Source organism: Tyto alba, unplaced genomic scaffold (assembly GCF_018691265.1).
Source record: "Tyto alba isolate M040663 unplaced genomic scaffold, T.alba_DEE_v4.0 Super-Scaffold_6, whole genome shotgun sequence".
Taxonomy (NCBI): Eukaryota; Metazoa; Chordata; class Aves; order Strigiformes; family Tytonidae; genus Tyto; species Tyto alba.
In genome coordinates this window covers 6,411,860-6,428,871 of record NW_024881327.1, presented here as the reverse complement: position 1 = coordinate 6,428,871, position 17,012 = coordinate 6,411,860, and the positions used below count along the sequence as shown (strand labels likewise).

Below are 17,012 nucleotides of genomic sequence, written 5' to 3'. Positions count from 1 at the left end.
AGGCGTCTTAGGAAGCGCTAAGTCTTAAGCTGCAAAAACACCACTACTGATTTATACATTAGAAACACACCTGAGTTGCAAAACAAAAGTTATTACAGCTTAAAAAAAAAAAAAAAAAGAAAACCATTTCACCTTTGAACAGTTTGTCTTTATTATTAGACTTCTGAGTTGTAAACACTGAAAACTGCAGTACAGGGCAAATGAAAGAAGCAGCTCCACTTATCCTTTTGCATGAGTTAGTGCATAGATTTAAAAGTTTAGAAAAAAAAAAAATCAAGCAAACATTTTAGCATAAGCTGCCTTCTCTTTCTCCTTTTGGGCTTTTATCTTCTGCTTGATTTTGAGTGTTTCCGTCTGGATAGCTGCTTAAAAAGAAAATCCATGATACAGTTATAGTAATCTCTTTACATTAGGTCTCCTAACATGTAAAGACCAGGTCACACTGCTGCAACTTATCCATTTCATTTAATAGAACTGTATTTAATTTTCTATTAGGTCAGATACTAGCAGCAACAACCCCATGTCCCTTAATTTGTTTCACCTGGTAAGGTAACCAGTTAGAGGGGGGTGTAGCAAGCACAGTATTGGTGCCAATACATGATTTATGAGCTAAAAATCTTCCCCACTTAGACCAACAAATTAAGGAAGTTGGTAAGACCCCTATGCCATATGGGGGATGGCTCAAGAGGCGTGCTGTTGACCTACATCAGCAGGATTCTCAGCGCAAGAGAAGCATCACTGCTGTGTAAAAACAGGCTTTCCACCTCAGTGGGCTCTGTGCTCAATATGCCGGTGTTTAAGCGTTAGAACTAGCATTTTAGGCATCCCACTGGTACGATTTCCTAGTCAGTACTACCCTGGTTACATTGTTACATTCTTTAAAACAAGTAAATAAACTCTAAACCAACTTTTATTTTACCTTTGTCTTCAGGGGCTATTTCATGAGCCTTTTTAAGATCAGCCTTAAATAAAAGAGAAATATAAATTAATTTTCTGATTATGTGTTTAGATTAAAAAAAAAAAAATTAAATATTGTGTTTGTTACCAATGCTTGATCGAGATCTTTTATTCCCTGCCATCCTTGAGCCCGTCTGTAGAGAGCTTTAGTGTTTGCTGGATCTATTTTAAGAGCCTGTAAATTTAATAAAATTGTCACATTAACATTTCATATACTTCACAGCCTCCCATCTCTGCAAATGGCACAGTTCACACCAGCAGACAATCTCCCCAGTTGGTTTCAGGGTAAGCTGTCAAAACATTAACTGTGTAAAAAGGAATGCTATAATGTAGCACACTGAATAGCTAGCTAATCAGTTTTAATATCGCTGCAGCAGAAGTCTTTTGTGAAGGATGAGCATAGGTGAGGATAAAATGGAACCTGTGTGTGTATGTATCTGTCAAGGCAAAGGTGTTACTGCAGTTCAAATTATCCTAACCTCGAGTCTCATGGTACAACTCTCTATATTGCAGCTCTTTCCTTCACACCAAAAAAGCCTCAAATGGGTGTCATAAAGAAAGCACATATTTCCTGTAAAGCTGTTTTCACGGTAGGCTAGAAAGATACATCCAAGCAATCCATCTCATGCTTCGGGAACCTTGCCAAGTTCCAGTCATTACACTTTTTTTGTGCTGAATGGTCTCACTAAAGTGTATATGCCAGCTCTAATATGACAATATCAAAACAGGAATTACAGTAGCTGAGTAAAAAGCTTGTTCCACTAATTGATTACTTAAATTATTTTTCCAAAGTACCTCAGTTAATTTGGCTAGCTAGCTGTTTTGTTTTCTTGCCTTGAATATCACATTCTCTTTTCTTATTGCAGATAGTTCTCTGTGTCTTTTTAAAAATTATTTTAAAGACTACAGTTTCCTAGTGATTGGAGGAAATCTCTGCGTGAATGTGTGGCTTTATTAACTTGAAATCATTAGGTAAGAATTATAGACATTAGATGATGCATCCAGATTTTTTTGTAAATCACTTCAGTATTGTCTGTTAATACAAAGGAAGTATTATTCTAGGCACTCATCCTGATCTGTCTGCTATAAAACCTAGAGCCTCTTCTGTTGTCAAGAACTAGAAAATTAGGTGTCTGTATTGTGTATGCATAGGTAGCATTCCTTGTTTTTTTTTAGCTCAGCCACTGTGCTTACAGCTATTTTAAAGCAAGGTTTGTTTGCACAGCTTCAGCCATTTGTAATTCTTTATTTACACCAAATAATGCACATACTACAGACTGTTAATTTAAATCACTTGTGCCCTTAGGGAATCCTAGAAGGGAAAGTATCTAGTTTATCATTAACAATTACCTTAAACTCTACTAGTTAATCTTAGGAAACTGGTGTTCAGATTAAAATGCAGATATACCATTTAACACTTTGTTATAAGATGTGAGTTAAATACCTTATGGAAGTCTATTATAGCTCTGGAGTTGCCTTTATCTAATGATGCTGTAATCTTAAAAAAAAGGAAGTGTTGGGGGTTTTTTCCACAATGGCAAGTATTATGATTAATAATTTCTATCTGTAACATGCTGTTTCAATTTTTATTATTTGCTAGATGACAAATATCACATTATAGTGTTTTTTCTTTCCTCATTCCCCATTTGTCCCTTATGAATACAGGTTTATGAAAGTTTTCCATGTGGTAATACCATCAGCAGGCTAGAAAGCAAGCCAGCTCTCTAAAGACCCCTCACACACAGATTAGCCGAGATTCCTGCTTTCAGCACAAAGCCCTAGGAGATAGTGCTCAGGATCCTCTGCTAACAGATAAGAGCATTCCTTATTCTGTTTCCTTCAAAATTCAGAGTTTTACTGAATTATTTAAAGTTTCTTCAAATGTACTAAATTCTGCCACCATGTCACTGTTTCTTTTTTTTTTCTTTAATGCTATTACTTTTCAGTATTTCCACATGTATTGTTTCCTTCTTCCTTTCTTCCTATTCAGTGGTTTCATTTCACCTCTAAGACTACCTGAAAGGGCTTTGGTTAGAAAAGTAATTTCAATTAAGAAAATACAAGACCATCAAATCTAAAAGCAAGTAAAACGTTTTGCTCATAGTAGTCTTCAAATTATTCCTCTTTCACTGAAGACAGTTTAACTCTTTGTAATACAAAAATTAGCTCTGCAAACCAAACTGACAATGACAGCGTGCACTTTTTCTGGCAGTATGCAGCAGCCCTCTTTTGCTTGTTTCTAATGAGTCATTTCAATTTCAAAAACTTTATAAAAAGCCACATACTGGAAAGTTATTACTAACTTCACAATCAGCCTTCTACTTTGTTTATTTTCAAATCACAAGCTTGTCAGAAGACTGTTTAAAATGCTTTGTAGTTTCAGTCTCCATTTTCTACACAGGCCAATTGTTCATCAAAATACTAAAAGTTAAATTTACCTCAGAACAACTTTCAATGGCTCCTTGCCAATCTGACAGTTTTAGTTTACAAGCGCCGATGTTTAAAACACAGGTCAAAGCAACAGTCTTTAACTTTGGTTTGTCTGCCTCCTCTGCCACTGCTTCAGAAGCTTCTACATACCTGCAGAAAAACAGATTTACAAAGAACATGCATTGGTGTTGCACCTTCCATCTTGTTCTGCCCTTAGCTATCTTTCCACAGCTATGTGTGAACTGGCCTATCCAAACTGGTATTTTTAAAGCAGCTTCAATTTCACTACTACAAATATTTACCAAAATAAATACATAAGGTCTACCCTGACAAAAAATATGAACTCACTGGTGAATGTGCTCCTATAACTCCTAGTCCTTCGCCATACTAACAGCATTCTTTTTCTTAGACAAATGCATTATTCTAGATGGCATGAAACCATTAGAATTTATCTCAATGACTGCTTATTCTCAAAAAATGTGTTGCTCATCAGTGGCAAAAAGTCAGCACCACCACTGCACCTTCCACATTCACTGGCAGCTTCATCTCTTCCTCTGTTCCCTCAATAATATTTTAATTAGTTTAGGCATTTATGGCTAAAAGCTGAAGGTAACTTTTACTTTGTAAAGGACGGTGGTTTATGAGCATTGGTAACTCCACCTTCTTTCCACTGTCTTCCCTCATGACTTTTCTCTGAACTTCAAAACTGGCACTGGTTTGGGACTAAGCCACATCATTTACTGCATCCCCATTTCTCAGGCAAACTGTATCTCCTTAATTTACAGTGTGCTAATGCTGTCAGTTTTTTATTTCAAGTGGCAAAGGTGTGTTGCAGATGTAAAAGTTCTAACTCCTTTAATGGCCTACTTGATAGAACTTCTGTGGGTTTTATTTAAAAAATAAAAATCATGTGTTTGTATATCTTCACGTTTTAAGGACGCCATGATTAATGCCATCTTTGGAGATCAGTGCCTATGTAAGTACAATTTTTGCATGCCTTATCTTTTGAGTGTTGCATGGTTTGTATACAACTTTGGACCAAAGAAATAAGCAATACGTAAAAAGTAAATTAGACATCATCCCAGTGATTCTTCCACTTTCTGGGGATCATGCAAAAAATGAGACCCAGAAGAGAGAGAGAAAAGGGTAAGAAGCTAAGGAGAGTTATAATACAAAACTGTGCTATATTCAAAACAAGCAGAATACACCTAGAATATTTATAAATCACACCAAAACATGAAAGACTGCAACCATTCAGGAACCAAAATTAGGGCTTCCAAGTCAAATCAGGAAGATGAACATCAAGGGAGACAATAGGAAGTAATACATTTTCTGACAAAAAGTCAATTCTTACATATAAAATAAATTTTAAAGAACTGGTTAAGGAGCAGTAAGACAAGAAAAAGAACAGAAGGTTATAATGGTTGCTGTTGGTAAAGAGAAGAGAAAAAAAAAAAGCACTGCCAGGTGATTTGCTAGGTGAGTTGTACATAAGACATGGGAGATACCCTGGTAAGAGCTATTCTGTTCCTATCAGTTCTGGCAAAGTGCCAGCTGAAATACATCATCCTATGTAAAGTACTAGATTTTTAAGATACAACAACAGGGCATGTCCACAAAAATATGATTTATAAAGAGCCTGAATGATTTATTTAGTCTAGAAAAGTTACTATTCTTTTCATCCACAAGGACAAATAAGCACAAATAGAAGCTGTCGACTCAAACTGGAGGAGCCTTCACTGGGTGTGCTTAAGAGTGAGCAAGACAGCTAATGGTAAGGGATGGCATAATTATACCTGATATTTACCTAAGAAGGGGGGAGAGGAAGTTGACAGATACATCACAAAGATCCTTAAAGACCCATTCCAGCCTTTTTTCTGTATGATTTTTAAAAGGTTTATATAAAAATCTTATTTACGTTGGGGTTTCTGTTGGTCTGTCATGGGCGTTTTTAGGGCAGGGGGAGACATTGCATCTTGGGTTAATACCTGTAATTAAAGGATTATTTTTATGCTTCAGAATGACATCATTTGTTTGAAATCCAGCCAGTTAACAACAGCTGAAGCATTACATATGTCTGATTTTTTTTTTTCATTAGTAATACTGCTAATTAACCAGTGATCATTAAGAAGGTAGGGATAAAGGTCAGTATAACTTAAAAAAAGTTTTCAGAAGAAGCTCATATAAAAAAAAGCAAAAAGCACAGAAAGAAGAAAGGAGCAGTATGGAAACAAAAGCAGAAAGACCATGATTTTGAAGGCAAGTCTGTATTATACATGGAGTCAGGATGATGGTATGGAGCCTCAGAAAAAATAATAATGACTTAATAATGGTCACATTTGGGGGTACTCTCTCTTGAACTTGCCAATTTCCTAAACGTACCGTTTTTCAGACATCAGAGAAACAGTATCTCGCTCCTTTCGTGTCCATTAACTACCCTGTATACTATTGTGCTTTTCTTCCCAATTATGCACCAGCACAGCAAGTGTATTAAAAAAGGAGCATTTAGTCAGTTCTAAACACTATTTCCTGACTATAGCTCTTACCTAGCAATAAGTAGAAGATCTACTTGAATTAAGTAGCTAAAAATCAACGAGATGTTTTCCAGATTCAAAAGGCTCTTTTTTTAAAAAAGAAAATAGAAGAGCACAGCAACAGGCACTTTTAAAATGCACGTATCATTGCTTGATAGCAGTATTAATTTGGGTTACAGGAACTACCTGATTGAATGATGAGAGCCTTACCGTAAACTTTTACTATACTTTTTAGCTGCCACTGCCCAATTTTGCGATTTGAAGAAAGTATTTCCTATATTCTTTATGTCTTCTGCTATGGCCACAATCTTGTCAACCTAATAAAATAGATGGAAAATATAAAGTATGAACGTACTTATGAAAGAAGTCTTGAATTACTTAACGTGTAACAGTAGGATCCCATGTCCATCCTCTTTCAAAGATTATAAATGGCAGAATAAAAATATTCCTATTTTAGACAAATACTAGCTTCAAACCAGCCCTGTAATATTCTCTACTTTATGTAACACAGTAGTCGGAAAGATGAAATTCCTAATGGGTTTTCTACAATATAAAGGGTGAGAAAATACCAGTGACAACATAGGAGTTCAACTCCTTCCCCTGAATGCTGCTACCCACACAGAGCTATATATAAAGGTGTTGACCGTTATTCATAGAAAAGAAGACACGCTAACAATCAAAGTATTCAAGACTGCCTTATTCCTGAGAAAATTTTCTCTTCTCAAAACAGTCTTAGTCACCTGAACTCTGCATGCTCTCAAACTAGAACTTGTATGAACACAGTTCTCCTTCTTGGAAAACACTTAAAACATCTATGGAAAGAGAAAAAGAACAAGTGCCTGTCTTTATAAAATCCATCATTTCTATTTCCAGACAGGCATACATTTCAAGTGTTATTTTTCTAGCGGCAATAAACAGTTTATAATTACTGCTGTCTACACCGCAGTTGTCTTAAGATTTGTCCAATGTCTACATTGCCATCTGTAATACTATCAGTTTACACTTCTACCCTACTAGAATTAATGACCTTGAAAAAAACTGATCACAGCATGAGACCAATGTCACGATGGTTTCTGTAGTTAGTTTATATGATCAAGTTTAAAATTAAAGGAGGCAGTCACCCGCCAACTTCTGAACCACAGCAAATGCTATCCAAAAACCTTTTCACAAGTTGAAGTGCATCTCCATAGCCAGATACAAGGAGTTTCTAGCTGTAATGTTATTTTACTGTTCTATTTCTAACTGTATTTGGAAGCTACGTGTGCAGCCCCCCTTTTTTCACCCTCTCATAAATCACTGTTTGATTTACACAGTTTGTCTATTCCACTTTCATGATAAAGTGAAAACCTGCAGCAGAGCTGCTTGATTTCACCAGTCTGCTCCCTAAAGCTCAACAACAGATCTGCCTTCAATTTCAACAACCTGAAAAAGCAAACAACTACTGGGAACTGAGAACAACTAGCTCTGATGTAGTAAAAATCTTTTTAAAAAGGTTGATCCATTATTTCTAGAAAGTGAGGCAAAATCTTTTTAAGGGTGGCTGTTTAAAAACTTGCACAAAGAAAGTATGTAGGTACAACATTAAGTTAGTCATCTGCAGCATGGAGTTCTAGTAATTGCAATTTGTCACTACGGCACAAACAAAAGTAAAAAGAAACGAAGAACGAAAAAAAAATGCGTAATAATTGTAAGTAACTGTGGTTTTAGTTACTGGGGCAAAAATCAGCTGCAATTAGCACTGAAAAAAATGAGACTGCAATCTTCTCCTACAGCATTTTCTTTCCTAAAATTGAATGTCACCACTTAATCAGGACCTTGATTGATTCTTACAAAAAAAGGCTTAGTGAACATCATCACAGACACCATGTAACTCAGACTACCTACAAGTCCCGCATTCTGTAAAATACCAGAAAAGAAAAAGTACTTACATCTTTCAAGTCTATATCTGAATCTTCAGGAAAGTCTGGATGAACATCTCCAGATCCATCCTGGGGAACAATTCCCCAGTCATCTCCTTCCTTTAGCTCTCCACATTCTGCAATGACACACAACTGAAAAAAATAAAGTGTAAATAGCAGTATTGCTTATTAAGACAATTAAAAAAAAAAAAAAACAAAACTACAACTTTGAGTGCTCTTTGAAGTTTAGTAAAAATGCTTTTTCATCTGTTGTTTGGGTGGACTGATTTCAGAAACTCATCACACCATTAGCCTATCCTCATCAAAAGGCTTTTATCACAGAAAGTGTTGCGTTCAGAGGAGCAGCATTCCAAGAACACCATACCCACGCTCCTCGGAGAGGCTGGAAGAGGAACTGGCAGCAAGCTGAGCTGCAGCAAAACACAAGACATGGAAGTTCTACTACACCAGAGAAGATGGTTCTTTCTTAAACTGGCAAGTCTTTTTTAAAGTTACAGAGTTACTAATTTTTCAAACAGCCACAAACTGACATGACCTACACACCAATTGCTTTTCCAGAAATATGACTTCTGGCAGAAAACTCCTAAGAATTACAAATCACTTAGGTAAGACTGTGAATTCCACCTTTTAATTTCATCACCCATCCTACACGTCTAGCTGTGTACATTTCCACCTTCACCCTGATAAAAGCTTCCACCCTCACAGCTGTGTTGAACGACAGATTAATTGTTTGTGCCAAGGATATTTACAGCAAAAGAACAAAAACTTCTTAACACGGACAGTAAAATGGAAATTAACACTGCTAGTAAAAATGACTGTCTCTAAACATTACACCAAGCATTTGGAAGAAATTAATATACATCATATATTGGTAGAATAAACATCATCCCTAAGTGCTTTGGATTTTGTTTACCTTAGCAGGATTTTCTCCTTTTACTTCAACATTTTCTAATATTTTAACTACACCCATTCCTTTGATCACTTGGCCAAACACCACATGTTTCCCGTCCAGGTGAGAAGTAGGCACCGTTGTAATGAAGAACTGAGAGCCATTAGTACCAGGTCCTGCATTTGCCATGCTCAGCAGCCCTGGTTTATCGTGCTGCATTGGGGGAAAAAAAAAAAAAATAAAAATCAGTCAAAATGTAAAAGATCTGTTATAAAGCCATACATAGGATTCTGTAAGGCTGTTAATACGTAGAGCAAGGACAGCCATAATGACAGCTTGGTAAACCAGGCAGTTAGATGCAGTTGGCAACTAATCTTACCTGTCATGACTGAAGAGGGCACATGCCCAGCTCTGCACCTCTGCTTGCTGCCTGGCAGCCCAGCAAACGGAGCCCTATGTGCAGCTTGATGCTCTAACACCTGCCTGCTGCTCGTTCGCCCAGTCCCCTGCGCAGCTGCTGCCTTCAGGCAGAGCACCCAAGAAGCCTGTGAACTTCCTCACTGGATTATTCAAGACCCTTGGCCTCAAGAAACAAAGCCAGCCACCACTTAAACCAACCTTAATGTGACACTGTCAAGATGGGTATGTATCAATTTTATAAGGACTACTCACATAAAGTATGTTGTAGAACTGTGGGTTTTAGTCTTTATTATTTAAAGACTACATTATTGCTTATTAAGCCTTTATTATGTAAAGGTTTGTGGGTTTTTTTTAACGCCTTCACTTTCCTAGAGAGACAGTTTCTATTCTGTTGGTATTTTTAACCATCTAATTATTTTGGCTCATGTTACCAGGCCACAAACTAACAAAAATTTATTAAATAGCCTAACTGAGAAGATATTATTTATCTTGTTTCCGCAAATACTTCTTCCTTCTTTGAAATAAGAACTACCTTGCTCCATCACACAGATTATTTCATTTTCACTTATACTGCAAAAATGTACTCTTCATATGTGTTGTGAATCTCTTGTTAAACCAGCATGACACAGCCATTAAGATATTATTCCCTCCAAGTTGATCTGATTATTAAGTGCAAAGAACTCTGTTTAATGTAATTCAGTAGCTTTATACCAAGACACTGGTACATGTCTGAAATATGCAAGCTGAGGTATTCCTAAGAAACTTGATGCTGTGGGGAGGAAGGGAGGGAAAAAAAATAAAATATGACAGCACAGAGGAGACGGAAGCAGAAATTGCTCTGAAGTAGATCTCATAGCTCAATGGGAGGTTGATTAGTTTGAGACGACAGGCTAAGACAGCTATATTGAAGCATCTGGTTTGTCCCTACAGTTTCTACCACTTCAAAGAACCTGTTGTTTTGAAAACTGTTTCCCCACAGAGCATTTGGATTTCCATGGTGACAGGAAGAACTCCTTGCCTGCTGTGTGCATCTGGTCATACGGTACAATGAGTCTGAATCTTTCAACCAGAGTTTGGCTCAGGAACTCTGGGGCAAGGTGGTAGAGCTGAGAGCTAGAATTGCACCTAGCCAACAGAAAGCCACTGGAATAATCTTGGCTTTGTCTCTTCTACTTATAACTCATCATGGGAATCAGAGATGGCAAATGACTGAGAGGATGCCTGTGTTCACGGCAAGAGAAGGCATCTGGTAGCAAGCCTGCAGGAATGCAGCCTCTAAAACAAACATCTAACATTTTGCATTGTAGTTGCTGGCAAACAAGTTACTCAGAAGGGTTTCCCCACAGGAGATAGCTGCAAATACGATTCTGAGGCTGGTCACTGATTCATTGCCCAAGAGGCAGAAAAAGACCTATAAATCTTAGTTTGTTTGGGTTTTTTCCCCAATTAAAACTAATGCTAGACAGCAATGGTTTATAAACAAAGGGCCAAGTAACAATAAGCTCTGGTGTTGCCTTACACCTGCAGTTTTACCTTTTGCCTGCAAAGATTTGGAGAACAAGTTAGAGAATTATGGACAGCAGTTTGGTGGGTCCAATTTTCATACTTACATGCAACCCCATTTAATTCGGGACCATGTCTCAACATTAGTCCCATGATGAGAGTCCCTATTTATAAACAAAACAGTTGTCACTCGTGCATTTTCTTGCCATGAGTGTTTTGAAAAATACTGCAGATAGAGTGTCTTTCCCGTGATGGTTTCTGCTTGTCATTTTGTAAGCTGGTAAGGCAAGTAAAAAAGCCTGGAGAAAATTGGATTCTCTGACAGATTCAAGGCTTGCAAAACTATGCCATGGTAACAACACTGCTTGAGGGCTGTGTGAGTTGGGTGTTTCCCAACAGCACAGCCATTAGCCGGAGAAATGACACCAAAAAAAGCTCTGTGAGATTGATCTGCCATGGTAAGCTGACTACTGACAAAGTCTTGCAGTTTCTTGCAATTTACAGGAAACCATACAAACAATACAAGAACAGGTATCTCCAGTGTCCTTAAGTGTCAACAAAAACAACTCACTGTTGTCCAAGACAGTGGTTTGAGGACACTTTGCAGGACTACTAGATTAAGTGCAAGACCCAGTGAATTTCTATGTAGTCGAGGCATTTTAACTCCTACTAAAATCCTAACATACTTGGCCAACAGCTGATGGGAATCGAGCTCCCAGACTCTGTACAAGATCCAAGTGAGTTCTTCAACTCATGCCTGGCACACTGACAACTTTTGTTATAGCTGAGCAGTCAGAGTAGTACAGAAACAGGGATCGTTTCCATTCCATTCATAATTAGCTCCAGGTCTCACTCGACAGCACCATCCAAAAAAGTAACGATGACACAAAGTCTCCTTCTTCAGGGAGCCAGAGATCCTACAACAAGGACCAATGCAGAAGAGTAACTTTAAGCAGCACTGTTATGGGCACCACCATAGCGAGTGTCAGACTTCAGAGGACATCTCTCACGACTGTAATTAACTCCAAGATGAACACTGGAGCTGTATTTCCAGCTATTGCTCTGAACTTGGACTCTGATGTCTGATTAGCGGAGGATTGCCGTGTTTTCTTTTCCTAAAATACTATTTGAAGGCAAGTACAACTGCAGTCAGGGCTTTGTTTTAACCACAGGAAAACAATGTAAGTTTTTTAGTCAGTGCTGCTGAGGAGTCATTTGTACACTGTCATGTAATAACACAATATGAAAACAGTTAATGCCAATTCTGAGAGTTGTCACCTACAGCCCCGGGTGTCCTGCCTGTTGTAAGGGGCACTTGCAGGACATGTTGTTTCCAAGTAGTGCTCCCACCCAGGTTCAAGATGTCATTACTGATAGTTCAAGCACAGGGGATTTTTTCCAGCCACACAGCCCTTTATGTAGAGCTGAGAATGCAGATGAGCACTCAGAACAATTGTTATGGTTGCCACTTTTCTTCAGAATAGCTAAGTCTGCTAGACAAAAAATATAAGTCACAGTCTAAAGGTAATGCTTAAATTTGGAGACCCTAAAACACTGTATAAATTGTAGGCTTAAGGTACACAGCCCTACTGTACAGTGTGGTGAAAAGCAGTCTTCTCCCCTTTCTGGAATACCCATTTTTAAAGAAAGGTAGAACTAAAATGCTTAATAAGAAAAATAAAAGAAAATAAATTAAAAAAAAAAATTAAAAATACAGAAGGCAAACAGTTCTTCAAAAACACAGAAAAGAAGTCGGTCTTCTATCAAAAAACAGACCCTGCAGGCATCAACTGCATTTGATTTTGATGACAAAGAGAAGCCTGAAGAATGGTAATGAACATTTTGAAAGTTATGTCTCTGCAAAACAAACAAGACACAGAACACATCCTGAGAAAACTGTTGTTCAAAAATTGTACTTGTTATTTTGTGTGCATAAAGCACACGCACCTGCAGTCTTCCTGCTGTCACTGGATGTGGATTTTGAGGACAAAGACAATTTTAGAATTTCCTACTCCTGCAGCACAGCTCCCTCCTCTCTTCCCGCAGCTGGGCTGACAAAACTGCTTGTGGGACTGCACTAATTGTTGCTAGCAGGGACACAGTGAGTTCTCATACAGGAATGGGAATAAGTAATGGGAGGGGTAGGAATTTCTGCCATCAAAGCCAGCATTTCTTAAAATGACATCCTCACATCGAGACCTTTGCATGTTCAAAAACTTGCTTTGTTCACAGCACATTTTCCTAGCATTTTTGGTGAAAAAAAGACATTCATATACAGCCCTTTTACTTCTCCTAAACGGTAGTGGGGAAAATACTTTCTTTTAAATTTTCCTTTGGATTAATTTTACAATCTACCATGGGTTCTCCAGTTCTTAAGAAATCTATTTCTCACTTCTAATCTTATGAATGTTATTAGTATATGAAAAAAAAAAGAAAGCATCAAATTAAATACAAAAAAAGCATTTAATGCTAACATGCTGTACATTCTTCAGTGACAAATTTTGCTACTCTTTTAAAATAATATCGTTACTTTGATGAGAACTAAAATACTGTTTCAAATTAATTTCTGATGGTGAAATTAAAATGTAAACTATGGTTGTCTTTGTCTTAATGAGGTTGACCTCATTTTGTATGTATTTGTAAATGTATTTGTTCTGTATTCTACAAAGACTTTAAGGACAAACTAGTTTGGGGCTTTTTTGCTGCATTCTTTCCACTGGTTAAAAATACATTAACCTTGGACTAAAGAGAGCTAATTCTGAACTTGAAGAAAAGAAAAATCACTGAAACTTCAAAAACTGAATGCAATTAGTATTTTCAGTCAGGTACCTTATAATGGAAGTTTTCGTCTTCAAATTTTTCACCATATATACTTTCTCCACCTGTGCCATTTTGGTTTGAGAAATCTCCACCCTGGACCATAAATTGCTTAATAACTGTAAAAGAAAATAATTATAAAATGTAGCAGCCAGGCAGGAACGCATGAAGATAAACAATTCAGAGGTGAAGAACAATCCCTGTCACCAGTACCTGTACCTAAATAAAACCAAAACCCACCTTTTATGTATCAGGTGTCCCCTAAGTACTCCTTTTCAATTAAGTGGACATCACTTCATATTTAATCCTTTGCCTGAAATCCATTTCAATCTATTCATAACTCACAGTAAACTAATTTTACTACTACTAACTTACCAGTAAACTTATAATTTACTGTTGTCATTGCATGGTAAGAACATCTAGTCATTAGAGAATCAAAGTGTCAAAAGCTTACTTTCAGTCAAGCTATTTCTTAAACAAGTGCTCCAAAATATTATTTAACATTATTTCAAATACTGATAACAGAGGATTTCTGTTACCGACAAGAGAAAACAGAGGATTTCATAGAACTTACTCCTGTGAAAAGGACATCCTTTATAGTGGAGAGGTTTTCCAGTGGTAGGCCCTGTTCCTTTCTCCCCTGTACATAACGCACGGAAATTTTCAGCAGTTTTAGGTACAACGTCAGCAAATAATTCAAAGACAATGCGTCCAACTGAAATGACAGAAAATGAGACACATTTTTAAGTCCCGTCCTTGGCATGATGAGCATTACAAGGCAAAAGTTTCAGACTTGATTATTTTTATTTAGATTACTGTAAGATTTACATTTTGGAGTTGTTTCATGGCAATCACTGGCAAGAGTTACATCAGGTTTTTAGCAAGGTCATTATGAACAATGAATTCTACTGTCAAGAATAATTTATGGGGAATAAAGACAGATTCTGCCAAAAATTACCAAAACTACCAAAGGCATTTCCTGCCAAAAAAATATGTGGGGGAAATCACGGACATATATAAGAAAACCAAATCATGTACTTTAACATGCATACTTACTTTATGTCTATTTTAACATATATCCGTGGCTCAAAACAGATACAATAAAAATTGTATACAATCAAATTGTATCAAAATAGATACAAGGTATGTATATCAAAACAGACACAATGTATCAAAATAGATACTATAAAAATAGACTTTTGTGGAGACTTTTATTTGATTAAAAAGCTTATGCCAAGCATATTCACCAGCCTCACTCCTCATTCTCTTAAACCCCAATTTTACTAAGGCACAGTAATACTTCACATGCATATGAATAATGGCTATTTACAGTTACGGACACTACAGGCAATCATGACATCCAAAAATGTACACGGTTTCAGTAAAGGGAGTGAAGCCTGAGTATCTAACAGATCCTGAAACAGTCGAGAAATGGGATTCTGCGTCAAATTCTCATATTGTCACAGACTGGTTTCTCAGCTATTTCTCACTCGTAGCAGCCGCCATCAGTGGATGCTCCTGTTTTCTCATCAGCCTCACAGTCAATTAGTTAATGTAACTTCACCCTACCGGAAGCTAAATGTAAATATATTAATTCTAATTAGCAGAGGAATGAAAACAAATTAGACGACTGGAAGTCAATAAAAGGCAAATCGTCTTACTGACTTTCTTCCTTTATTCTCTCGAGTAGCAGAATGAATAAACGAGAGGCAGCATCTCGACAAAAGGGCAGCGTCCATCCTCACCCACGCACTTTTCGAAAACCTACGCTTCCAAGTATTACCCCAGCTACCACGCTGTTGCTTTCTTATCTCCATTTTGACCGTCGGCCCCGATTTTCGAACGACCCCTGGCAGCGCGGGCGACGCCGCCAAGAGAGATGTTTGCCGGAGGGCCGGGGCCGGGGCGCGGGGGCCCGGGCAGGCCGCACCGGGGGGCCGGGGCGCGGGGGCCCGGGCAGGCCGCACCGGAGGGCCGGGGCGCGGGGGCCCGGGCAGGCCGCACCGGGGGGCCGCCGCCGCGGGGCCCTGCGCCAGCCGGCCGGGCGCGGCTGCGAAGGGACCGCGCCGCTGGGGGTGGCGGAGGGCGGCGGGAAGCCCCGTCGGCGGAGCCCAGCCACCGGAGCCCAGCCGTCTCGCCCCGTCGAGAACGTTCCGCCCCGCGGCCTGGCCCGGCCGTGAGCCGCCCCGCTCCCCGCAGCCCGGCCCGGCCCCCCCCCCCCCCCCCCCCCCCCCCCCCCCCGCCCCGCACAGGGGTGTCCCGGCCGCCCCCTCCCCGGCCTCGGCCCGGGCCCCTTCCCGCCCCCCTCCCCACCTCGCTCGCCCCCGATGTCCACATCGAAGAAGACGCGGGGGTTGCAGGGCTTGCCGGGCCGGGCGAGAGGGGACGGGTGCGACATCGCGCCGCTGTCCCGCTGGCTCCGCCTGCTCGGCCGCCCGCGATTCCGGGCGCCGCGGGGTCGGGGCCGCTTCCCCGCTCCTCCCACCGGCGGGGGCGGGCGGGCCAGGGGAAGGGGAAGGGGAAGGGGAAGGGAAAAGGGAAGGGAAGGGAAGGGAAGGGAAGGGAAGGGAAGGGAAGGGAAGGGAAGGGAAGGGAAGGGAAGGGAAGGGAAGGGAAGGGAAGGGAAGGGAAGGGAAGGGAAGGGAAGGGAAGGGAAGGGATAAAGGGAAGGGGAAGGGATAAAGGGAAGGGGAAGGAAAAAGGGAAGGGAAGGGAAAAAGGGAAGGGAAGGGAAAAAGGGAAGGGAAAAAAAGGAAGGGGGAGGAAAAAGGGAAGGAGAAGGAAAAAGGGAAGGGAAAGGAAAAAGGGAAGGGAAAGGAAAGGAAAAAGGGAAGGGAAAGGAAAAAGGGAAGGGAAAGGAAAAGAGAAGGGAAGGGAAGGGAAGGGAAGGGAAGGGAAGGGAAGGGAAGGGAAGGGAAGGGAAAAAGGGAAGGGGAAGAAAAAGGGAAGGGAAGGGAAGGGAAGGGAAAAAAGGAAGGGGGAGGAAAAAGGGAAGGAGAAGGAAAAAGGGAAGGGAAAGGAAAAAGGGAAGGGAAAGGAAAGGAAAAAGGGAAGGGAAAGGAAAAAGGGAAGGGAAAGGAAAAGAGAAGGGAAGGGAAGGGAAGGGAAGGGAAGGGAAGGGAAGGGAAGGGAAGGGAAGGGAAGGGAAGGGAAGGGAAGGGAAGGGAAGGGAAGGGAAGGGAAGGGAAGGGAAGGGAAGGGGAAAAGGGAAGGGGAAGAAAAAGGGAAGGGAAGGGAAGGGAAAAAAGGAAGGGGGAGGAAAAAGGGAAGGAGAAGGAAAAAGGGAAGGGAAAGGAAAAGGGAAGGGAAAGGAAAAAGGGAAGGGAAAGGAAAGGAAAAAGGGAAGGGAAAGGAAAAAGGGAAGGGAAAGGAAAAGGGAAGGGAAGGGAAGGGAAGGGAAGAGAAGGGAAGGGAAGGGAAGGAAGGGAAGGGAAGGGAAGGGAAGGGAAGGGAAGGGGAAGGGAAGGGGAAGGGGAAGGGGAAGGGGAAGGGGAAGGGGAAGGGGAAGGGGAAGGGGAAGGGGAAGGGGAAGGGGAAGGGGAA

General features: G+C 40.0%; 1 protein-coding gene across 1 annotated transcript; it reads right to left on the bottom strand.

Annotated features, from left to right (window-relative positions):
• Positions 1–126: 126 nt before the first annotated feature.
• PPID (peptidylprolyl isomerase D) lies at positions 127–15,996 on the bottom strand. Its single transcript, XM_042808261.1, has 10 exons — positions 15,783–15,996; positions 14,044–14,184; positions 13,482–13,588; positions 8,754–8,942; positions 7,850–7,972; positions 6,132–6,238; positions 3,396–3,537; positions 1,046–1,132; positions 920–962; positions 127–362 (listed from the first exon to the last, which is right to left on the bottom strand). The coding sequence occupies exons 1-10, from the start codon at positions 15,865–15,867 to the stop codon at positions 274–276; spliced, it is 1,113 nt and encodes a 370-aa protein (XP_042664195.1). The 5' UTR covers positions 15,868–15,996; the 3' UTR covers positions 127–273.
• Positions 15,997–17,012: the final 1,016 nt, after the last annotated feature.